The sequence below is a fragment of the Crocuta crocuta genome, unplaced genomic scaffold, assembly GCF_008692635.1.
Source record: "Crocuta crocuta isolate KB4526 unplaced genomic scaffold, BGI_CrCroc_1.0 scaffold167, whole genome shotgun sequence".
NCBI classification, from domain to species: domain Eukaryota; kingdom Metazoa; phylum Chordata; class Mammalia; order Carnivora; family Hyaenidae; genus Crocuta; species Crocuta crocuta.
In genome coordinates this window covers 3,720,341-3,746,420 of record NW_027532406.1, presented here as the reverse complement: position 1 = coordinate 3,746,420, position 26,080 = coordinate 3,720,341, and the positions used below count along the sequence as shown (strand labels likewise).

General features: G+C 37.8%; 1 protein-coding gene across 4 annotated transcripts in view; it reads right to left on the bottom strand.

Annotated features, from left to right (window-relative positions):
• Positions 1-26,080, bottom strand: part of MICU1 (mitochondrial calcium uptake 1) — a 238,544-nt gene that overhangs the window by 88,936 nt on the left and 123,528 nt on the right. For 3 of the 4 annotated variants that reach the window (XM_077778570.1, XM_077778572.1, XM_077778571.1), the window contains one exon: positions 17,697-17,811. In XM_077778570.1, coding sequence (XP_077634696.1) covers positions 17,697-17,811 — 115 coding nt within the window. Of the gene's footprint in view, positions 1-15,534; positions 15,554-17,696; positions 17,812-26,080 lie in introns of those variants that run through there. The other variant, XM_077778573.1, reaches the window with a different exon arrangement.

The window sequence follows — 26,080 nt, the reverse complement described above, 5'->3', positions numbered from 1 at the left end:
ACTTTGTTTCTTGTTACAGATTTTGACTTAAAGTGTATTTTGTCTGATACAAGTATAGCTACCCCTGTTCCCTTCTGGTTTGCATTTGTAGAGAATATCGTTTTGCATCCCTGCACTTTGAACCTATGTGTTCCCTTCAGTGGAAGTGAGTCCCTTGTAGGTAGCATCTGGTTGGGTCTTGTTTTCTACAAATTTAGCAACTCTCTGCCCTTTGTTTGAACTTAATCCACTTCATTTGAAATTATTATCATTTTAATGTTTCTTTTGAAAGACAGTGAGCACACACATGACCAGGGGAGGGGCAGAGAGAAAGGAAAATAGAGAATCCCAAGCAGGCCCCAGTGCTATCAGTGCAGAGCCCAAGGTGGAGCTCAAACCCATGAACCATGAGATCATGACCTGAGCTGAAATCAGGAGTTGGACACTTAACCAACTGAGTTACCCAGGTGCCCCTTAAAGTAATTATTGATTGGTAAGGACCTGGAGTTGCTATTTTTTGTTTTCTGCATTTTTTGTAGTAGTAGTTCCTTTTTCTTTTTTCCCTTCTTTTTGTCTTCCTTTGCGAATATTTGACTTTCTGCAGTGGTACACTTTCCTTTTCTTTATCTAATGTTATCCATTGTAGCTTTTAAAATTTTTGTTTGTTAGCTTTTTAGAGAAAGAGAAAGTGTGAGTAGGGCAGAGGGAGAGAATCTCAAGCAGGCTCTATACCCAGCATGGAGCAAGAAATAGAGCTCCCACGACTCTGGGATCATGACCTCAGCTGAAATCAAGAGTCAGACATTCAACCGACTAAACTGCCCAGGTGTCCCTGCTATAGCTTTTTATTTTATTTTATTTTTATTTACAAGGCTTATTTGAAACATGTTACAGATATAGCAGTCTTTTTTTTTTTTTTTTAAGTAGGCTTCATGTTTAGCACAGAGCCTAGTGCAGGGCCTGAACTCATGACCCTGAGATCAAGACCTGAGCTGAGATCAAGAGTCAAATGCTCAACCAACTGAGCCACCCAGGCACCCCAATAGTCTATTTTATTTATTTATCTGTTTGTTTGTTTTTTTCTTTGACAGAGACAGGGAGACAGAGAGCATGTGCGGGGGATGGGCAGTGGAAGAAGGAGAGAGAGAATCTAAGCAGGTTCCATGCCAACATGGAGCCTGAGGCAGGGCTCGATCTCACAATCCTGAGCTGAAATCAAGAGTTGGATGCTTAACCAACTAAGCCACACAGGTACTCCTCAACAATCTATTTCAAAATGATAACTTAATTTCAATTGCATACAAAATCTGCCTTCCCTCTCAACATTTTGTTTTTGATGTCACAATATACATCTTTTTATATTGGGTATGCATTGTGTATGTGCAAAAATTATTGTAGTTATAGCTAATTTTAGTACTTTTGTCCTCTAACCTCTGTACTAGAGTTGAGTGGTTAACACATCACTGTATTACAGGATTAGAGGATTCTGATTCTAATTATATACTTACCTTTACAAGTGTTTTCTGTATTTTCATGTTACTAGTTAGTGTCCTTTCATTTCAATACGAAGAACTTTCAAAATTTCTTATAATACAGGTCCAGAGGTAATGAAGTTCCTCAGCTTTTATTTGTTAGGAAACATATTTCTTTATCTCACCTTCACTTTTTGGAGGACACATTTGCTGGGTAAAGTATTCTTGGTTAGTAAGGTTTTTTTTTTCTTTCAGCCCCCTGAATATATTACTCCATTCTCTCCTGGCCTGCAAGGTTTCTGCTGAGAATTCAGCTGATAGCCTTATGGGGGTTCCCTTGTATGAGATATTTGTTTTCTCTTGCTACTTTAAACATTGTCTTTGTCTTTGATTTTAGTCAGTTTTATTCTAATGTGTCTTGAAGAAGATCATTTTGTACTGAAATTTTGTGGTGACCTTTTAGCTTCATCAACTTGAATATTCAAATCCCTCTCCAGGTTTGGGAAGATCTCAGTCATTATTTCTTTTAGCTTTCTACTCTTTTTTCTCCTTCTCCTCTTCTTCTGGGAGTCCAATGACGTGTAGATTATTTCTCTCAAGAGTGTCCCATAAGTCCAGTAGGTTTTATCTCTTTTCATTCTTTTTTTCCTTTTTGTTTCTCTACTGGATACTTTCAAACGATGTCTTTGAGCTCACTGATTCCTCCACTTGGTCCAGTCTGCTGGAGCTCTTCTTCAGTTCAGTCATTACATTCTTAAGCTCCAAAATTTCTGTTTGGTTATGTTTTATGCCATTGTGTTTTTATTGTTCTTTTGGTTTTGTTATTTATCTGTGTTCTCTTCCAGCTCTCTGAAGATATTTAGAACAACATCGATTATGTTGAATTCTTTGTTAGGTAACTCCTGTATCTTCATTTCTTTGTGGTCAGTTAACGGAATTTTTCTTTGGTGAAGTCATGTTTTGGTGCTTTTTCCATATTCCTGTTGTGTAGGTATCTGTGCATTTGGATAAGCACTTTATGGACTGAATCATATAAAGGAAGACCTTTGCTGAGGGTGGGGCACACATCCTAGTGGGGAAGGATGCCAAGTGCAGGGGTGAGTGGTGGCTCTGGAACCAGACATGGTGGTGACTCAATAGCTCAGGATGCTGTGGTCTACAGTACTGCTGATTGCATAGTCCTTTGCAAGAACTGCAGGGGATCTGCAGAGGCTGCAATGGCTTGTGTAGCACTTCCAGGTCTAGCAGGTAGGAACCAGGGCAGACAGTGGTAGCAGCTGGGGCAAGTAGTATGCACACACTCAGCTTCAGGAGCCAGCTGTACGTACCTGCCTGTAGTGGCAGGGCCAGCTGCAAACACACACATAGTGGTGGGGCTAAGGCAGGCAACAAAGGCCAGGACCAAGTGGCAGCTATCGTGGCCCTGGCTGTTAGACTGTACTACTGTGACTGCTGGGTCGTGTCATGGGTGCAGAGCAGTGGAAGTGAATGTACTGAGTCAGCTGGGGGAATGCAGGCACACAGGTGGAGGGATTAGCTGCAGGTGAGCCCAGTGGTACAGGCTAGTGACAGGAGACAGGCCCAGGGCCAGGTCCACAAACAGCTGTGGGGACAGACCTTGGCTACTGGCATGTACTCTCATGGCCACAGGATCTTGCCACAGGTGTAGACACAACAATGGAGGCAGGTGAAAGGCACAGACCAGCAGTATGCAAGGGCACAGCTGGTGGGAGTAGCCCTGAGTGTATGCACAGTGGTGGGGATGAGCTATAAGGGTCCAGGCTGGAGTATTTTTGCAGCCTCAGAGGCTTGGGATGCTGGGTGGTGAGGGTCCCAGGCTCCAGTGGAGAATGAGGTGGGAAGAGTGGTTGGCATTACTGAATACAAATATTTTGGAGGCAAAACCCAGTGAAATGTGCAGGAAGTATGTGGTAGCTGTGTTGGCCATTGGTACCTTCAGTGGTGAAAGCTGCTGGGGTCTTCTACAGAGCAGAACACTGGGAATTCCAGTCACTCCATGGCTGGTAGTCGTATCCCTGCTTTTCTTCTGTATTCCTAGCCAATTCTCTACATCTCATTTTTGCTGGTCTCTGGGTGGGGTGAAACTGAAGCAAGTCCTTTGTACAGTGCCCTGAAAGGCTGAGGAAGCTGACTGGTCACTTCAGTCTTCTGTTTTCAGTGAGGAGAATTCTTTCTAGATATGGAGTTCTCTCTTGGTGCTGAGCAGTGCTGGCCTGGGGGATGGGACGGCACAGGCAAATGGAGCTGTTTATCCTTCCTTTTGTATGATCATTCAGATTATTTGTTCCACTGTGTTAATGATGTTTCTCAAGTGGATTCCAGAGCTCTTCCAGAGCCGCTTATGTTTGCGGATGGCTATCTAATTGTTGATCTTTATTGGGAGGGTTGGAGGGTGGGTTCTCCTGCTTCCTTGTCTTTGCGACATCACTGAGTGGGACCCTTACTCTGCTGAATCCATTTCTGGATCTCTATTCTTCTTCAGAGAAGTTTCTGGAATTTCAACATCAGGTCATATTCTTATCTTCAAGAATCTTATTACACTATTACCACATCTACTGTATGAACCCCATCATTTAGGAAATCTTACAGACCTACAAACATCTTGAAAATATTTCTAGATTATGGGAATTTATAGGTCATTTATGATTTAGTGTGAATTCATCTAATCTGAAGATTTATTTTTTTTAAAGTTTATTTATCTTTCTTAGTAATCTCTACAGCCAACATGGGGCTCGAGCCCATGACCTCAAGATCAAGACTTGCATGCTCCTCTGAGCCAGCCAGGCACCCTAGACTTAATTTTTATTTTTTGAAGTTTATTTATTTTGAGAGAGAGAGAGAGAGAGAGACCACGCATAAGGGGGGGCGGGGCACAGAGAGAGACAGAATCCTAAGCAAGCTTTGTGCTGATGGCACAGGGCTCAATCTCACAAAACATCAGATCATGACCTGAGCCAAAATCAGGAGTCAGACACTCAACCAACTGAGCCACCCAGACACCCTTAATTTTTTAAAACATAAATTTGTTGTATTGTGAGAAAGGCAATTTTGTCTTTTGGAATGATGGTTGAGGAGAGGCAAATACAGGTATTGCTCTGATAGCTTAGCACAAAGCTTGCTTTGTAGATTTGAATTAGCTCAGTGAAAGAAGAGGCTGGTATCACCCATGGAGTGGAAGCTCCCTCTTTCTAACAAGACCACTTTGTCAACCAGGATGCTCTCATTGTACACAGCAACCTGGATGTTCCCTGCCTCCTATCCTTGCAATTACAGAGTTATGGGGACAGTGTCTTTTTCCTAGAGCCCTTTTCATGATGTGTTTCAGCAGTGTCTGATCCAACAAAACACATTTTTCTGCTAAATGGTATTAAAGATGAAGACTGGGTAATTTTGCTGCTTTTCTGCCTGTGGGTTGCTCTACTATTTTAGATTACATTTAGACTACATACTACCAGGAGTATGTATGTCTGTGTTCTTTTTGTACAACAGAGGGGAAAAGTAATTCTTTTTGGATGAAGAATTTCCAAGAAGGCAGAGAATTTAGTCTACTTTGCCAGTGAAGACTGTCTTTTCCCTTCATTTTGTCTTCATACAGACCAAGGGCTTCCTTCCATCTGTGGAAAGATCCCAGGAAAGAAGGAAGCCCTATGTGTCTAACTAATTACATTCTACTACTGGAAAACCTAGAGAGCCAAGCACAAAACAGATTTAAGAGCAGGGGTACTCCTGAAAAAAGACCAGGCAGAATTTCCTGATGAGTTTTGCAGAAAACAAGAAGACAGATGACCCCAGCTGAGAGAACAATGGTGTTAAGATAAAACAATGATCTGCTTTGAATATTTTCTCCTCTGAGTGCTAAAACAAGCTGAATCAACAAGATCATTCTGGCTCCTGTACTGAGAATGGACTGTAGAGAAGCAAGTGTGAAAAAAGAATGGCCGGTTAGAAAGGTACTAAAAATATCAGAGACATGAGAGTACAGCGAAAAATGGTGGATTCTGGATTATTTCAAGGTAGAGATGACAGGATTTGACACAGATCAGAAATACAAATATTCAGATTATTTTTCAAATACACATGCAAACACACACACATGTATTTTTTCTCTTTTCCCAAAATGGAATCATGCAATATATATAGGTTTTGACTAGTCAATACCTTGTGAACATTTCTCTATGCTAATAAATCTCTGCATTACATCCATAATATTAAGTGCTGTACTGAACTTCATTGCATAGACTTATTATAATGTGTTCAGCCATCTGTTTGATATTTGAGTTCTTTCCTGTGTATTTTTTGACATCATTATACATGTGATCATTTTATTAGCCTAAAGTTGTAGAAATGAAATTGCTAAGCTAATGGGTTAGCACTTTTGAAAGTGTTTATCTGGGGCACCTGGGTGGTTCAGTCGGTTAAGAGTGTGACTTCAGCTCAGGTCATGATCTCGTAGTCCATGAATTTGAGGCCCGCATCGGGCTATGTGCTGACAGCTCAGAGCCTGGAGCCTGCTTGGGATTCTGTGTCTCTTTCTCTCACTGCCCCTCCCCTGCTCATGCTCTGTCTCTCAAAAATAAATAAATGTTAAAAAAATTAAAAAAAAAAAGAAAGTGTTTGTCTGATAAACACTGTCAAGATTCTGAAAAGGTATGCCAAAAATTTATGCTCATATATACAGAGAGAGAGTCAATTAAATTTAAGTGTCATTCCAGTAGTTAGTTAATTTTCATGAACAAATGGATACCCAAAAGGGTACACTATGATTTTGGTAGTCAAATGAAAGGAAGAACAACTAACTGTCCCTTCTAAAGAATGTAATCAACCCTGATCTTTACCCCAGTTTCTCAGAGCTCTAAAGGATTTCACCTTTGAGAGTGATCTCAGTTCTGGAAAGATTCATTCAACTCATACAGGACTAAGTCCAAGTCTAAGCTGGTCTAACTGTAAGGCAGACTGGGAGATAAAACTGCCCAAGATGCAAGGTACAGCCATCATGCCCGTGATTTACTGGTCTATAGTCTGTCACAGGGTAGTCAGCCCCATGAATACAGGGGGTAGGAGGCGGGGGTTAAGCTGCTATTCCCAACAGCACTCACTGGAAGGATCTGATTACTCTGCTTTCACTGTGATAAATTCTGACCATAAAGGAAAACATTTAGAAATTTAATGTATAGTTCTTAGGACAGACTCAACATTCACTCTGGCTTTTATTTGAAAATCCTCAAACAATGAAAGAAACTACATGAGCCTACCATCATTACATACAGGCTCTCCAATGGCTACAAAGAGAGCTCTTTATTCTTTATTGCAGCTCAGTGTGTGATTTATTTAATGTGAATTGACAAGGTTTTCTAAAGAATATGGAGCACTACATGTCAAGAACCTGCTTTTAAAAAATTCATGGGGGCACCTGGGTGGCTCAATTAGGTGGCCGACTTTGGCTCAGGTCATGATCTCGCAGTCTGTGGGTTTGAGCCCCACATAGGGCTCTGTGCTAACAGCTCAGAGCCTGGAGCCTACTTTGGATTCTGTGTCTCCCTTTCTCTCTGCCTCTCCCCACTTGTACTCTGTCTGCCTCTCTTTCTCTCAAAAATAAACATTAACTTTTTTTAAATTAAAAAAATTTTATAAGATTGTGAAACTTTTCTGAATTCCTTCAGCAAGGCTTTAGCTGTACAGACACTTATTCCTTCTAACTATTGCTTTTCTACCATTTACATTTTTCTAGAAAATATATTTCAGCCCTGATTCTCAAAGAAAAAAGATTTATAACTTCACACCTGGAGGAAAGAAAGAGCTAATGCTTCTATTCTACTTCATAGCACGTAACCTATCTTTGAACTATATCTCAGCCTGAGTTACTGGATGACCTTCTGAGAGCTGCCAGAAACAGTCTTTCATTTAAATTGCTCTTCCTTACACTGTTATTTGACAGTTGTGCTACAGGAAGAGTATTCAATGCCAGAGATGTCAAAAAGCTTGGATTCCCCAAGAGTTCCTAGGAGAGATTCTGGAAGGCATGCCAGGCCTTTACCCTTGATTAAGGTCATGTTCTACTTTAGGAATATATTTTCTTCAAATGCATGTTACTATTTTTATGCCCAAATTACATAGGCCTGTATGACAGATCCTCACCCCTATCTTGAGAGATCTTAAAAAATAATAATCTTTGGGGGCACCTGACTGGCTCAGCAATGCAACTCTTAATCTCAGGGTTGTAAGTTCAAGCCCCGCGTTGGGTGTAGAGATTGCTTAAAAATAAGATATTAAAAAAAAATCTGCTTGAATTTCCTTTCATCCTATGTGGTTTTAGTCCACTCCATCTACTCAATAGTAGTCAAAGTGACAGCTTATGCCAAGATACAACTCACTGCATAGATGCTTAGAATTAGCTACTTTAATAAAGAAGACTGGATATTTAATATTTAATTCACACTAATTTGAATGACCCTCTTTACATTTGACTTGGTTTGGCATTCACCCAAAAGCTATTTGGTTTTTCAGTTTAGTGCCCACCCCCCCCCAAATTTTAGGTATTCTAAATTAATTTTCTAGATTTCATTGTGTATATGTTCATAGAGAGTAGCTATTATTTTAAAATAGTTTTAAATACCAGGCAAGACTGCTAAGGGTCATCAGAGCAATATAAAATGTTAGTATGTATACTAAAGAAACTTCAGAAAAATTCTTAGCTATATATTTAGCCAACAATTATACATGGAGTACTTACTGTGTGTCAGATACTGTGCTGAATATCTTCTCCAGAAGGCGTAATAATTAAGCAAACCATTCTGTGACAACCACTATTCTTGCCTTGATTTCCCTTGTGTACCCTCAAATTCCCCAGCACAACAAATAAGCTTTTCTAAGATTGTTACAGGAAAAGGTAAACAACACATGATGCAGCCTAAGCAAAACCAAACACTATTATGTTGTTGCGATTTTAGGGAAAGGTCAGCTACATAGACAGGCGGATATACTTGATTCCAGTCCAACTTCTAAGAGGCAAACAATGTAAAAAGTGGGGCTCATGGACCATAAACAAAGACCTTTAAATATCATCAATTATTGAGGACTGAATTCTTGTAGAGCCACATCCAAACCATCAATAGAACCAACACAGGACAGGATGGAGCCTGAGGATGATACGACTGAAGTTAGAAGAGTTAGAAGAGGCTAAAATATCTGGGAAAGTTTTCTATAATGTTCTAGGGAAATAAAAGAAAGGCTATAGTAGAAAGATAAACTGAGGTCCATTTGACACTGAAATCAAGGATACAGAGATGGATGGGTGGTTGGGTCTACTTAAAAGGGACTCAGAGAAGCCACATGCCAAATAGCCTTTCATTCAAATAAATCTTTTTAAATTTTATAGTTTTTTATTTATTTTTGAGACAGAGACAGAGCATGAGTGGGGGAGGGGGAGAGAGAGAGGGAGACACGGAATCTGAAATAGGTTCCAGGCTCTGAGCTGCCAGCACAGAACCTGATGCGGGGCTCGAACCCACGAACTGTGAGATCATGACCTGAGCCGAAGTTGGACACTTAACCGAGCCACCCAGGTGCCCCTCATTCAAATATTTTTAGAGGAGTGCTTAGGTGGCTCAGTAGGTTAAACATCCAACTCTTGATTTTGGCTCAGGTCATGCTCTCAGGGTTTATGAGACACAGCTCTGTATTGCTCTCTCTCTCTCTCAAAAAGAAGTAAATAAACTTAAATATATATATATAGAATGAATAGTATTAGAAGGATACAGATACAGTGTTAGGTATTTTGGGGATACAAAGCCATATGACATAGTTCCTATTTCAAGATATTTAGTGATACTATATCCATTGTCTAACTTTTTAAAATTAGAGATTCTTTTGAATAATAAGCATTTTCCTGCAAATATCTCTGAAGCTGTTATGATTCACAATTCAATGTAATAAAAACATTTTTTTAAATTCTAATGTTTGTTAAAAAGAAAAACAACAAAATCCTAATTGAGATATGCTAAGAGAAAGGTCGTTTTGATCTGAAGAATGAAGGGAGAAAAAGAATGAATTTTATAGATGGGGGCATTTTCTAGAAAGCAGACAATTTAGCCTATTTTGGAATTTTGTTTTTCCTGCTCCATGAACTTTACCCATTGATAAATGCAGCCTAAGAAAGTGAGAAGCCTTTGGGGTTACCAAATGCTTTCCCTATTAGGCTTTCCTTCCCAAAGGCCTAAGGAGCAGAGAAGTAGAACCAGGAGAGACCTCCTTCTCTTCTCTTTTCTAAAGCCCCTGCCTGAAACTCAGGTATCAGAGAGAATGGAATCCCTGGAAAAGTAGCAGAAAGCTTTGCAGGTCAACATCAGCTGTTCAAGAGAGGACAAAGTGTATGCAGACATAATTTTGGTGGCAGCATCAGCCCGCTGAGCATACAGAAAATACTCCTGGCTACCGCATTCAATACTCTCTCCTTTAGAACACAGCCCTAGCTTGAATATTTTTACTGAAAGAGGAGAGCTATAGACATCATGTGTCTATAACATTTTAAGTCAATATTAGAATTTTATTAGAATTTTTAAAAAGTGAAAATGGATCAATTAAAATTAAACACAAGTATGAAAAGGCTAGTAAGAACTGGTTTCCTTAGAGGGCATAATTATGAGATCTTCCCCAAGACACAGTCAAAATACATTTAGATCTTATTTTTGTTATGAGCCAGAGTTAGCTTCTTCAGTCTCTGTTCTTCTCTTCTGCTCTCTCAGAAGAAATCTCAAGCTACTCTTCCCTAAAGATAAACTTCCTTTTGCAGATAAAGAAACATTTTAATCTTGTAGTATAGTCATATGCAGGTCTGAGAGACTTAAACACAAACACAACTTATTTCTGGTTCATCTGAACTAAAATTCTTATGTGGTTGTTGATACAAAAGTGTAAATGCTTCAACTTTCTCCAACAGTGGGGTTACTGAAACCTCACAGTGCTCTCAGATACATCTGGCTCAAAATGAATCGAGCATCATAAATATTTGATACATTTAAAAGCATTATTTTATTTTCATAAAGCTGCATTATCATAAAATCAACGAATCAACCTTAAGAACAGGTAATGCCAGAGAAAGAAGTTACTGGTAAGTAACACAATGAGACACTTTTGGCTTTAGAATATGCAAATGAATATTTCTAAAATTTTAAGCACCTCTTACAGGCAAAAATAGCACTGAAATCAGCCTTTCATCTGCTTTGTCTTACTCTGCATAATGTCAATTTAGCAATGGCAGATAATCCTAGACATAAAAAATTTAGGCAGATTAACAGCTAAACCAAATTTTCTCTGTAACTTCCCCAACATTGATGTCCCAATAAAAAAGATTTGTAACTGCCTTAAATGTGTTGATAGATCTCAGAATGCTGCCTTGCTCATATTTTTCAACAGATCACTCAAGCTGAAAAACATTTTCATCTGTAACTTCTGAAACATTTTCATTAGACAGAATGGCACTGATCAGCGCCACTATCTCCAAGTCATGTACACTTTATGATCAGCTCCTGAGTTCAATATGGCTTGAGAAATTATGACTTGAGAAATAAAATATTATAAACTTTCACTTGAATGCTGTTGTAATTTTTCAAAAGGTCTGTGAGAATTGTGGGTCACAATGAGAATGTGGTTTAATTGTCAGTATGTCAAACCCTGCTACAGTGAAACTCAATTTAATTTCTCCACTGATTCCTTAAAATCTAAAGAGGGAATCAAAATCAGAATACACTGAATGATGCCTGACTTTCATTAGGTCAGGTCCTACGTACTGAACATGCCGTAACATTTTTTGCTTTTGCTTTTTGCTGCTGGCTTTTCAAAGATTAATAGTATATAGTAAGGGAGATGCTTAATAATCAGCTTCTATAATTGTTTTATTATTGCTTCCCATCTAGAACTGTTTTCATGTTATTAGGCAACAGCACTAATAACTTTAGTTAGAACACATATGGAGACAAAGAACGTAAAGTAACTATTTCGTAATTGTCAACAGCCAAGATCCAGAGTCTAAGTTATAGTATCATTACCTAATGAATCTTAGCATTAGCAAGAATGATCCAAATCAGTAAATGCTATGTAGCATTTTAGATAAATCTGTATGACCTTTCTCTGCACCTAGTTATGAGAAAAATCTCTGACTTCTATTATAAGATTTAAGACCATCAGCTAATGCTGCAGTTGGTTAGTGCAGAGAATTAAGCCATTAATAATCATGCTTCTGTATTCTCAATTCCTATTAACCTACTTTAAGGATCAGAGGCTTCTTGGAAATTATTTAATAATAGTAATTATTAACAGTCTCTTTATCTTGCCTAAAAGGAATCTAGATTTATTTACTAAATACTTAATATTCTACTTAATACAGATGCTAAGACTCATGTAGAAAATTTGTCAAGTTGATCCATCAAACCTGATCACAGATATGGTATAAAGCAATAGAATTTATGAACTAGGGGGGTACCTGGATGGCTCAGTCAGTTGAGTATCTGACTCTTGATTTTGGCTCTGGTATTAGTCCCAGGGTTGTGGGACTGAGCCCCATGTCAGACTCTGTGCTCTGCATGGAGCCTGCTTGGGATTAATTCTCTTTCTCCCGCTGTCCCTCTCTCCCATTCACACTCTCCCCTTCTCTCCAAAGTAAAACAATAAAAATAAAGCCTTTCAAGAGAAAAAAGAAGTTAGGAATGAATGGGGAATACAAATACATAAATTCTAAATTATAAGAAAACAAGCTTGTGTGGAAATAGCTTAATTTAAAAACATGTTTTCCTCATTCCATTTGTACTGGCTGCAGGCTGAAGACAACAGCTACAAGAATTTTTATTCTCAATTTGCTAACCTTCCTTTTGGAGAAAACTGAAAAAATGTTATATTCTTGTTATGTTATTATACCTTGTCTCAATGCTTATACAGAATAGGTATGTTTATAGTGAATATCACTGCAAATCTGAAGTGAATATCATTACAAATCTGTGATCACTGTCATGTAGTTTATAGTCTAGATAATAATAAATGAGTAATAGAAAGCAATTGTTTGGATGTTAAATATTGCTAGGTGCCAAGGAGAAAAAATAAAGCAGGTAAGGGGTTTAGGAGGTATTTATGTTTAAGTATGTGTATATGATAGTGGTTAAACTTCTACAGGTGTTTAAAATTTTAGATTGGCCAAACAGGGCCCCCATTATCCAAAGCACATGCAGAGAAGAGGGAGAAATTCATGCTATTGCTTATCATAAGCATAAGATATTGCTGCCAAATTGGTTGTTATTCTGAGTATGTGTCCAAGATATTCTTGTTTAGCTAAAAACCAAACTTCTAAAAAGTTTAATAAACATAAAATGAAATGACTCTCTTTAATGGGTGAAATTATAATAACATGCTTTTTTTAGAAAAGCAGCTTTTTTAAAAAATATGATATTCAGCTTTATTTTATATGGCTGCCTTTTTTTTTTTTTTTTAAAGTAGGCTGCATGCCCAGCATGGAGCCCAATGTGGGGCCCAAACTCACAACCCTGAGATCAAAACCCTGAGATCAAGATCTGAGCTGAGATCAAGAGTTGGATGCTTAACTGAGCACCCAGGTGCCCTACCTATTCTTTTTTTTTTTTTTTTTAAAGTAAGTTCTATACCCAGCGTGGGGCTTGAACTCATCACCCTGAGATCAAGAGTCACATACTCCACCAACTAGGACACTGAGTAATCCCAGAAAAGCAGCTTTCTTATTTTTATTTTTGGAAGTAATTATAAATTGAGAAGAGGGGGTCGCCTGGCTGGCTCAGTCGGTTGAGCGTTTGACTTTTGGCTCAGGTCATGATCTTGCTGTTCGTGAGTTCAAGCCCCATGTCAGACTCTGTGCTGATAGCTTGGAGCCTGGAGCCTGCTTCAGATTCTGTGTCTCCCCCTCTCTCTGCCCCTCCCATGCTCATGCTCTGTCTCTGTCTCTCAATAAATAAAACGTTAAAAAATTAAAAAAAAAAAAAAGGGAAACAAATGATTTGCTGTATATAGTTGTCAAATTTTATTTTTGACAAAGTAGAGTTATTAAGGTACTTGGAGTTTCCAAATGTCAATCCATTTGGACAGAGTGTTCATATTCTTCAAAATGATGGCAATTTCTTGAACACTACTGAGGCTATCAATTTTGGAAAAAATCCAGACACTCAGAAACATGACAGTCTTGCATTATCTGAGTTATGTTGTTTTACATTACTCTGGCTGGCTTTCTGTTGTAAATCTTTAGGACAGCGCCTGTGGTCCACCAGAGTAACAGATTAATGAATATGCTAATACACTTCCTCTTGTCCAAAACCACTCTTTGGCAAAGCTTTTTGTGTTTTAAGAATTGTATTCTATCTTGTAGGATGATTTGGGAAGTGCTTAGTGTGCCTACATTGTAATGAGATCTTGTTCACCACTAGGAAGTTGATTTACTGCAAGTCTCATTTTCTATCATCCTAGCAGCAAGCAATTTGGCCATGGGAACGAAGTGATCTCAGTGTAATTTCTGTGGCACATTCTCCCCCCATGGTGTGTTACACAAAGTGGACAATGCAATGTGCAATATTCAGATCACAAGAACGCCTGAACTGCCCATTACCTCTAGGAGACTTTATGACCAACCTTTCCACAGCCAGCCTGAGAGAAAGAAGAGGCGCTCTGTAAGTTACGGCTTATCACTGCTGAAAATGTGACCACAGAAGTAAAGCCAATCAACAGGAAACTAGATGCTGGATTCAGACCCTGAATCATTTACTTACTCTGGGACTTGGACCAAATTTTTTGTATGTAACCCTCTGTATGCCTTAATTTCCTCATCTGTAAAATGAAGATAAGAATAGTACAAATATTATAAGGTTGATGTGAGAAAAATATATGTGTAATTGAAGTACCCAAAGGACAAGAAAGAGAAGCCAAGAAAAAGGATCTCAAGAAATAATGACTAGTGGCACCTGGGTGGCTCAGTCAGTTAAGCATCTGACTCAATTTCAGCTCAGGTCATGATTTCACAGCTGTGAAATCGAGCCCTGTGTCAGGCTCTGTGCTGGGCATGGAGCCTGCTTAAGATTCAATCTCTCCCTCTCTCTCTTTCGGCCCCTCCTCCAATTGTGCTCTCCCTCTCAAAAGAAAGAAAGAAAGGCTGAATTTTTTCCAAATTGGATGAAAACTATAAACCCACAGATCCAAAGAGCTCAAAGAATCCCAAGATGAAGAAACTTGAAGAACACTACATCAAGGCACACAATAACACAAGAGAAACAAACAAAAAACCCTGCCCCAAACTAGAGCATCCCCAAACAGGGATGATTCCTCCCCATTTCTATCCCCTAGGGATCCTGAAGACATTTTCAACCATCACAACTGGGAGAAGGGAAAGGGTGTGCTACTGGTGTCTAGTGGGTAGAAACGAGGAATGTTGCTAAACCTATAGTGCACAGGACAGCTCCCACAGCAATAAATTATCCTGCCCTAAACATCAACAGTGCCACGTTGAGAAAAACTAGAAGCATATAATAATGAAAATACTTAAAACCACTTAAAATCATATTGTTACTCTATTTTCTCATCCCTGACAATACAGAAAGTATGGCTGACCCTTGAACAACACAGGCTTGACCTGTGGAGGTCTACTTATGTATGAATTTTTCTGGATGTGGTACAGTACTGTAAGTGTATTTTCTCTTCCTTATGATTTTATTAGTAACATTTTTTTTCCTAGCTTACTTTATTGTAAGAATACAGTATATAATACAATAGCATACAAAACACATGTTAATTGAATTTATATAGGCTATTAGTAGTTCAGTTCTGGGGGACTCAAAAGTTAGACCCAGATTTTTGCCTGTGGGGTGGTGGGGAGTACCAGTGTCCCTAACCCCAGTGTCGTTCAAGGGTCAACTACATGTGACATTGTAATACCAAGCACTTTTAGTAAATCACTTCACCATGTTTAAGCTAGGAGCTGAGCATCAAGAAGTAAAGAAGTGCCTGGACCAGTAGAGCTATTTGGGAGTGGTTTCCAGAATTTAAGGGTCAATGTGACTCTTACCTGCTCTAAAATGGCTGAATTTATTAAAGGAGTTACACAGCGTGCTACGTATTCTGAAGGTTCTGCTCTGTGGTCCTTCTGACACTTAGAAAAATATGAAGGTAATAAGACTGAGCAGTAGATACAAATTAAATTCTCATTTTAGCTCAAGAAACATTTGCAGGAACTACTGCCATTATATACAGTGCATACATCAGTACAGTTCTCCAAGATGGGTCTCTTCGTTTAATGCAGGTCTCTTTGTGCCACATCATGCCTACTGAATGCAAATTCCATAAAAAGTCACACACACACACACACAAAAGGCTTAAAAATCTCTACCAATTCTGTTTTTTTCTTTAAATGACAAGATTTATGGATCTTTTAAAATCAGATATGAAATAGCATTCTGTGACAGGATATCAAGAATAAAAACCCAGGGGTGCGTGGGTGGCTCAGTCGGTTGAGCTTCCGACTTTGGCTCAGGTCATGATCTCACAGTTTGTGGGTTCGAGCCCTGCGTCAGGCTCTGTGCTGACAGTTCAGAGCCTGGAGCCTGCTTCCCACACTGTGTGTCCCTCTCTCTCTGCCCCTCCCCTGCTCATGATCTGTCTCTGTCTCTCAAAAACAAATAAATGTTTAAAAAAATTTAAAAAAAGAATAAAAACCCAAACAGATTGCATACTTACTAAATACTAGGCAGTGAACTAGGTACTTTATGATCTTATAATCCTCAAATCATGTGGGTTTGGTATTACTGCCACCTTCACTTTGCAAACAAAACAGATGAACAAGTTCACTGACTTGCCCCTAATCACAAAGCTTAGGAGTGGTGGGGCCAGGATCTGAACTGAAGACAATTTTGGAAACCATGACTTACCAAGATAACAACTCACTTTAACAAGACCCAATTTAAGACTGTAAGTGTTATTTTATTTAGTTTACTATTTTGGATCTTCATAACAAATCAGTGTGTGTGTATGTGTGTGTGTGTATCTCCATTGCCAGAGCACTGGTCTACTACATGAATTTATTCAGACACTTTGGTACCCCAAAGACAATTGTGGTAAGGCATGTTACACTATATTTCTTCATTTTTCTGTCAATAGAGGGAATAAGGGTAAGAGTGGTCAGAGCTATGGCAAGAAGTGTGTATTGTGGAGGTCATTTATTAAAAACTACCTTAAAGTTTTATCTTTAGAAATGACTAGCCTAGAGAAAGGAAGGAAGATACAGTAATTTTTGTTCGATATGTCAAACAAATTAGGCATCAAATCAGACATTTTGTCAAAACAAATAAGAAAAAAATTAGAGAATCATCTCAAACATACAAATCAGATCTCTTTGGTTCAATTTAGATAGATTTTAATAGGATATACACAGAAAGCTAGAAACACACATTTTTGTTTTTGTTTTTCTGAATGGTTTAAAAAAACACACTTGGAGTATACTTATCAACCAAACTGTTTAGCTTAAAAAAATTAGAAATTCATCAGTGCTCTATGAGTCAAATTTGAGTTTTTGTCTTAAAAGGAATCCTCTAAGATTCAAAAGTGAATATTGAACACAAGTAGAAAAACCCAGCCAATTTTCTTCTTTAGTGGAGAAATGACAAATCAATATGTTTTTTTAACTTTTATTTATTTTTGAGAGAGAGAGAGAGAAAGAGAGAGTGCACACGTGCATGCAAGTTGGGGAGGAGGAGAGAGAGGGAGACAGAGAATCCCAAGCAGGGCCTGCACTGTCAGCACAAAGACCAATGCAAGGCTCATATTCATGAACTGTGAGATCATGACTGGAGCCAAAATGAAGAGTCAGACATTCAACTGACTGAGCTACCCAGGGACCCTGATCAATATGTGTTTTAACAGCAAAGTAGAAACATTAGTGAAGGTTATAAGGACCATGCAATATACAATTTATCTTAACAGAATACAGGGCTTCAAACACTTAAGGTAGAGTTTACTTCACAGATTTGTCTCTCTCTTTTTTTTTAACTGTACCTTGACATTTTATTTTTCTTCCTCTTTCTAAACACAAGTTATAGAGAATTCATAACAAATGATATTATATGTTAACTTATTATTCATTAACAAACATGTCTTGTTTCCCCCTCCAATCAATTTTTTTTTATAATCCTGTATGCTCTCTATAAAGGAATAAAAAGAAAAGTTTATACTTACTAGAAAGAACAGTTGTAAGGAAAATGTAGTCTGAAAAGGATATGAGTCCACATTCTCCGAGGGTGTAAAATATACTGCCTTCATCAGCAAATTTTTCTCGTTCCTGGGCAATCTTCTATTATATGCATGGGTCCCACCAAAAGATAAAAAGAAGATATAAGAAAATGAGAACACAGACAGAGATGAAACACCATTTATCTGACAGTTTTTTTGCTACTTATCATAAGCATTTCTCTGATAGCCATTCCAAATTAATGGATCCTTTACAGTTTTCAAGATGATTAAAATGATAAGACAAAAGATGATTTTGTTTGTCTCAACAAACTCCTGCTATCTGACATATACAGGCCCACATCAGGACTGGTTTTGTTTCTTGGTTTTAAAAATAATCCACCTGAATTGTTGAATCACTATATTGTACACCTGAAACTAATATAACACTGTATGGTAACTATACTGGAATTAAAAACTTCAAAAAAATAAAAAATAAAAACAATCTGCCTGTTTCTACAGAGGTATACAAAATAGAATACAAAAAAATAAAAAATAAAAACAATCTGCCTGTTTCTACAGAGGTATACAAAATAGAATACAAAAGAAACAAGTAAAAAAAAAAACCAAAATGAAATCAGTACAATTTGCCCAAAGAAAGCCAGCTAATAGCCCAAGAAAAACTATACTACCAATGGCCAGAAATGAAGAGGTTAGCAACTATTTTCAAGGCCCACACAAAGACTCAGGAATCTAATTTCTGAAATACTAATTTTAATTTTTACCTTATGGCCCCCAAGAATCTTAGGTTTGGAATATAGGACAGTTTGCAGAGCAAACAACACCTCTGAAAGACAATGGCAAATAAGACATGCACGCTAAGATTTAGGCATGATTTAATTTAGTTGTATTTATTACCTTGCTGGAGGCTCCTAAGTTTCAGCTATTTGATGAAACACTCCTAAAACTTAGATTTTATTCTACATATATATTAATTTTCTCTAACCTAGAAAACTCACCAAGAGTTACTTCTTAGCTTCAGTAATGGCTTGTCTGGCAAGTGGTCTCTTCCTGGGTATTTAAGCAATCCTACCCTGGTTTTTCAATTCCTAGCCAAATGATACACTTAGTTGTGGCACTGAAGATATTTTCAAAAACTGAAAAGGATCCACCAAAGAGTCAGACTTGGAACTAATTTCCATAAGTTCTGGACCAACTAAAGATATTCAAGAAATTATTCTGGGTACCAAAAAAATGAAACAGGAGGTTTTAAGAACCCAAACCAACAAAGAGCAATCAAATAATGGCATGCAAGCACAAAATAAACAGCAGCATTGCAAGCACAACCTCAGGAATGAGTATCATAAGAACGAAACCGACAAGCACCACCACACCAGCATCCAGGTACACAACCATCCAATAGGTTACCTCTGTCTAGTGAAGATCCCATCATACACCACAAAGGAAAGAAAACTGGTTAACCAATTGAAAACACAAATACCAAATGAATCATCATGATCTTTGTAATCCTATCCAAAATAGCCTCTAGTGGGTATTTGCTTGTTCATGTGAAACTGGAAGCATAAACAGGTAAAAATCCAATTGAATGCTAACAAAGCAGTATGAGGTTCTGATGGCACGTTCTACTTAGTTTTCAATTTTTTTTCAACGTTTATTTATTTTTGAGAGAAAGAGACAGAGCGTGAGTGGGAAAGGGGTAGAGAGAGGAAAGGAGACACAGAATCCATGGCAGGCTCAAGGTTTTGACTTGTCCAAGCACAGGTCCAACTCACGAGCCATGAGATCATGACCTGAGCTGAAGTCAGACGCTAAATCGACTGAGCCACCCAGGTGCCCCTGGCACGTTCTACTTAGGAAAGAGGAAAGGATTTCTGACTCATCTGTGTGGACAGAAAGCATGGTCCTATTTGGCAGGATTTAGAGATTACTTCTTTGAACAGACAGCAAAAATAAGCACATATTTATTAAACAATATGCTTAAGTTAAACAATGTGTTTAAGTTAAGGTCTTCTACCAAGAGACTGAACACAAATTTCAGATAGCTGAATGAGAACTAGAACAGCAAAGCCTTTCACTGGAGAGTTAATATTTTAATTTCTCAAAAAAAGGAAACAAATGGTTACACTTTTTACATTATCCAAGATACTGCAAAAATAAAGTGTGAAAAAATATACAAATGAGAATAGGCTCCCAAAAGCATAACATTACTAGCTAGAACAAGAAATATATATAAAAGCTGAATACTTCGTATTAATTATGCAATCATCTTAAAATTTTTTAAAATGTTTATTTTTGAGAAAGAGACAGAGACAGACAGAGCATGAGCAGGGGAGGGGCAGAGAGAGGGACAGAGACTCTGAAGCAGTGTCCAGGCTCCGAGCTGTCAGCACAGAGCCCAACACGGGGCTTGAACTCAGACTGCGTGATCATGACCTGAGCCAAAGTCGGACACTTAAGCGACTGAGCCACCCAGGTGACCCTAATTATGTAATGATCTTACAGAGAGATTGTTATAAGCCAATAAAATAGATAACATACTGGGATCCAGAAGATGAAGAAACAGACAAACATGTAAGCAAAGAGTGAAAAGAAGCAGTTAAGACAAAGAAGCATAGCTAACATTATTTTTCTAACAATCACCTGGAATTCTGTTGGTAACTTCTAATTTTGATATAATTTCAAAGAGAATAGTGGAAAGAGCAATATAGGACACTCTCATTCATGTTTTACCCAGATTCACCAATGGTTTACATATTACCCTGGTTGCTTTATCATTTTATATAAACATATATTCTTTTGTACCTCTGAAAGTTCAATACACATGCCCTTTTACAGTTAAATACTATACTTCCTATGAACAAAGACATTCTCTTGTATAGTATAATTTAATAAAATCAATATATTTAATACTGATACATACTATTATCTAATCCAGTCTATTTTTAAATTTAATGATTCCAATAATTTCCTTTATAACTATTTTCTCCCCAGTCCAGGATGCAATCCACAAACAGCATTAGTTGTCATGTCTCTTTAATTTCCATTAATTTAATTTCCATTAATCCAAAACACCTTTTTTTGTCCTTTATTTTTTTCCTTTGGATGTTTATTATTTTTGATTGTGGTAAAACTTATGTAACAGAAATTCACCATTTTAACCATGCAATATGTGGGCCTTTGAGTTTCGTTCCTTTCACATAACATGTTTTCTCAGTTAATGCATGTTGTAGCATCAATTAGTACCTCATTTCTTTTAATTGTCAAAGAATATTCCATTGTATACATATCATGATTTGTTTATCCATTCATCCATCAAAGGATAATTGGGTTGTTACCACTTTTTGGCGATTGTGAATAGTGCTACTATGAACATTCATATACAAGTATCTGTTTGACTATCTGCTTTCAATTCTTTTGGGTATATACCCAGGAGTGGAATTTCTGGATCACATCATAACTCCATGTTTAAGTTTTTGAGGAAGGGTCAAAGTGTTTCCCACAGCAGCTGTACCATTTTACATCACTACTAGTAATGTACAAGGATTCCAATTTCTCTATACTCGCATCAACACTTATTTTCCTTTTAAAAAAATTTTTTTACATTTATTTATTTTTGAGAGACAGAGCATGAACGGGGGAGGGGCAGAAAGAGGAGACACAGAATCCGAAACAGGCTCCAGGCTCTGAGCAAGCATTCAGCACAAAGCGTGATGCAGGGCTTGAACCCACGAACCGTGAGATCATGACCTGAACCGAAGTCGGATGCTCAGCCGACTGAGCCCTCAGGCGCCCCCACTTATTTTCCTTTTTTAAAAAAAATTAGAGCCATTCTAATGAGTGTGAAGTGGTATCTCATTGTGGTTTGATTTACATTTCCCTAGTACCTAATGATGTTGAGCATCTTCCATGTGTTTGTTGGCCATTTGCACACCTTCTTAGGAGAAATGTCTTCAAACCCTTTTAATTCTTTAAAAATTGGGTTATTTGTCTTTTTGTTATTGAGCTGTAAGAGTTCTTTGTATATTCTGTACATAAAACCCATACCAGGTATGATTTGCAAATGTTTTCTCCATTCTGTCCATTGCCTTTCTACTACCTTGATAATGTCCTTTGATGTACAAAAGGTTTAAATACCGAAGTTGGATTTATCTACTTTTTCTTGTTGCTTGTGCTTTTAATGTCATATCTACGACTCCACTACCAAAGCCAAGGTTGTGAAGATTTACCCCTATGTATCTTCAAATAGCTTGGTAGTTTTAGCTTTTATATTTCGGTTATTGATCCATTTTGAATTAATTTTCATATGTAATGTGAGGTAGGGGTCCATCTTCATTCTTTTGCATGTGGACATCCAGCTGGCCCTACACTATTTGTTGAAGAGACTTCTTTCACAACAGAATGGTCTTGGCACTTTGTTGAAAACTAATTGACTATAAATGTGTGGGTTTATTTCTGGGCTCTCAATTTCATTCCATTGATATGTCTATCTTATGCCAGGGCCACACTGTTTATGTTTTATAATTTTTTAAAATTAATGATAAAAGGAACCTGATATAAAATTTATCATGGTAAACATTTTAAAGTGTACAATTCAGAAGCAGTAAGTTCATTCACAATGTTATGTAACCATCACCACTATCTAATTCCAGAACTTTTTCATCACCTCATTTGGAAACCCCTTCCCATTATAACAGTCATACCCCACTGCTCCCTTCTTCTAGCCTCTAATCTACTTTCTGTCTCTATTGAGCCACTTGGTTATTTTCTATAAATGGAACCAAGCATAGTTACCTCCTTACTGGCTACTCTGCAAGTTACAATGAACATCTTAAATCTACAGCAATTAAGTTTGAATTAATACCAACATAGCTTCAATTGTATTAAGAAAAAAACCCTCTGCTCCTGTAGAGGTTATTTTCACAAATTACATCTTTATACAGTATGCCCATTAACACAGACCTATAATTATTATTTAATGCATTTGTCTTTTAAATCACATAGGGAAAAAGGAGTTAAAAGCCAAAAATGCAGTAATATTGGCTTTTACTTACCTGTATTTTTACCTTAACTGATGTCATTTGTTCATATAGCTTCAAGTTACTATCTAGTGCCCTTTCATTTCAGCCTTAAGGACTCTCTTTAGCAATTTTTTGGTATGGTAGATCTACTGGCAACAAACTTCCTGCTTTCATGGTTCTTCATCTTAGTTTTCGACAGTTTGATTATAATGTGTCTCAGTGTAGGTATCTGTGAATATCCTAATGTAGACTCATATATTTCATTAAATTTGGAAAGCTCTCAGCAATTGTTTCTTCAAATATTGTTCTCTTCTCTTTCTCCTTGCCTTCTGGGATTCCTAGTAGACAAATGTTGGCACACTTAATGACGTCACAAAGCTATCTTAAACTTTTTTCTCTTTATTCTTTTTTGTTTCTCAGACTGGATAATATCAATTTACCTACCTTCAAGTTCATGGATTCTTTTCTTCCTGCCTGTTCAAATCGGCCATTAGACCCTCTTAGTGAAATTCTTTTGTTTGTTGTTGTTGCTGCTTGTGTGGGTTGTAGTTATTTCTTTAGTGACTTTCCTAAATTCTTTTCATAAATGCTGTATGCTTTGCCAAGCATGGTGGCTCAAGTCTCTGTTCCATTTCTTTAGAGGTCAGCTGGTGATCGGGCAGAGATTTCCTTAAATTCCTAGAGTCAAATATGTATGTTGTGGACTACTCTCCAAGTCTTTACAGATTGGCTTTGTGTTGGGCCTTCTTTCAATGCATAGCCACTGTTTGAAAATCTGCCTTTGCCTTCACTTCTTGTTTGCATGAAAGATAAGAGACAGCCAGAGGTGAAAGCTTAGGGTCTGCGGAGATTTCTTGTAAGTATTCATTCAGCTCTGGGCATGCACAGGCTTTCCAGATTCCTAGGTATATGGTGGAGCACTTCAAAGTCCTTGTTCTCTATCTCCAGCTGCCTCTTCATTTCCCAGGCTTTTTGGTTTGTCTGCTGCTCGTCTCTGCCCACTGTGGCTAGTATATTTATTACCTTTAAGTGCTTTTGAAAAATGCCACTTGGGAGGCCACGCCATCCCTAAGAGTTCCAATAAAGGCAAAGCGAAGGCAAGGCTGCAAGACGATTCCTCATTGACCAGAGAGGTCACTGCCCACATCCATATTCTCCATGGACAAGGTCTGCACTGCTCATTCTGGCACAAGCAAGCTGTACTAGGAGTGGGGGCCACAATCTTTATGGCTGCCATTGTGCTGGGGAGTGGGGAAGTGGTTATCAAGGAAGTACGCCCCAACTTTATCTTATCAAATTTCAGCATCTTCTTTCTTCTTTAATCATTCCCAGGTTATTTAAAGCCTGGTTAGATTCCAGAGATCTGAAAAAGCTGATTGACAGTTTTTGCCAGCTTACTGATTATCTCAGTGGAGAGATGTAGTTTTAGAGTTACCTGCTCCACCATTAAAAAAAAAATCTCTTTACACTTTTTAACCTTGAAAGATTTGAAAAGTGAATTATATTGAAGAATATCCCTCAATTTAAATTAGGCTGATGCTTCCTCGTGATTACATAGTGGTCTGTTACAAACTATAAATTCATAATTCATATTGTTATCTCTAATTCCATGCTAATACCAGGGGATACAAGGTAGTCTTACCCCTTACATACTTGTTATTCCCTTCTCCAACAGGGAGAAACCCGGTTCCCATTATCCTCAATATATTTACTCATTTGCTCAAGCTTCTAAAATATACACAGAATAGTTTCACAATTGCTAATCATGTCTGCAAAAAACTTATTATCTAGAGTTCAATATTTGTTACAGTTTTAAGTAAAAACTATTTTGGTAAAATGCATAAATCTAATGTACAAAACAATGAGTTTTATAAATATAAAAAAATATATATATATGGAGTAAACCACATCCCCATCAAGATATACAACATTTTCACTGGAAACATATTTCTTCCCCCACCTTGAAACATTTCCAGTGTTTCCTTTATGCTCCTCCACAGTTAACTCCCACCATATTTTTACACCATTGATTGTTTTGCCTCTTCTGGAAGTTCTTATATACAGTATCACCAATATATACTCCTCGGTATACAGCTTCTTTAGCTCAGCATAATGCTGGGGAGAATCATCCATACTGTATTTTTCAGTAGTTTGTTTTTATTGTAGAGAAGCATATTATTCATCAATAAAATTAAAAAGAAATAAAATTTTATTATAATTTATTTTGTGTAAGTCATAATGCACATATAATAACATGATTTATCCATTCCTTTGTGGATAAACATTTATGCTCTTTTCAGTTGTTGGCGATTTGGACTTTCCTAAAAGGTATTTATTTAAAAATTTTTTTTTAATGTTTATCTATTTTTGAGGGAGGGAGAAGATAGACAGGCAGAGACAGACCATGAGTAGGGAAGGGGCAGAGAGGGAGACACAGAATCCAGAGCAGGCTCCAGGATCTGAGCTGTCAGCACAGAGCCTGATGCAGGGCTCGAACTCAGACTGTGAGATCATGACCTAAGCTGATTGGACGTTTAACCAACTGAGCCACTCAGGTGCCCTATTCCTATTCCTCCAAGTTATTGTACCTTTTTTACTCACAGCATCAATGTATGGGAGTTCCAGTCACTCTACATTACTGCCAACATTTGTGTTGCCAGTCTTTCTAATTTTAGCCATTTGAGTGGGTAGGTAGTGATATCTCATTGTGGTTTTATTGTGCGTTTCCTTGCTGACCAATGTTGTTGTGCACTATTGGAAATTATACGTTTTCTTTGTGAAACAGCGAAGTCTTTTGCCCATGTTTAAATTTTTTGTTTTGTTTTTTAATCACTGATCATCTTATGTTCTGGATATGTTCTGGCTACCCAGTCTCCAAGATGATCCCAGTGATTCTTGCCTGCTGTTTATTCACATCCTTATGTTGACCTAGTCTCCTTCACAATGAATCAGGGCTGGTCTGTGTGACCAACAGAAGACAACATGAGTGGTAACGTGTGACCTCTGAGGCTAGGCCATAAGAGGCATGAAAAGCATGTTGTTCTGTTGGAGGGAAGCCAGCTGTCATTTGAATAGAGCACTCAGGCAGGGCTGTGGAGAGCCTACAGGGAGAGGACCTGAGGCTTCTCAACAACAGTCAGTACCAGCTATTTTAGTGAGCCACCTTAGAAATGAATCTTCCATTCTCAGTCAAGCTAGATGGTTAAGGCTTTAGCCAACCTCTGACTGCAACCTCATGAAAAAGCCTAAGCCAGAACCATCTAGACAAATTGCTCCCAAATTCCTTACTTACAGGAAGCATAAGTGACAAGACATTATTACTGTTTTAAGCCACTAAGCTTTGGGTATTTTACT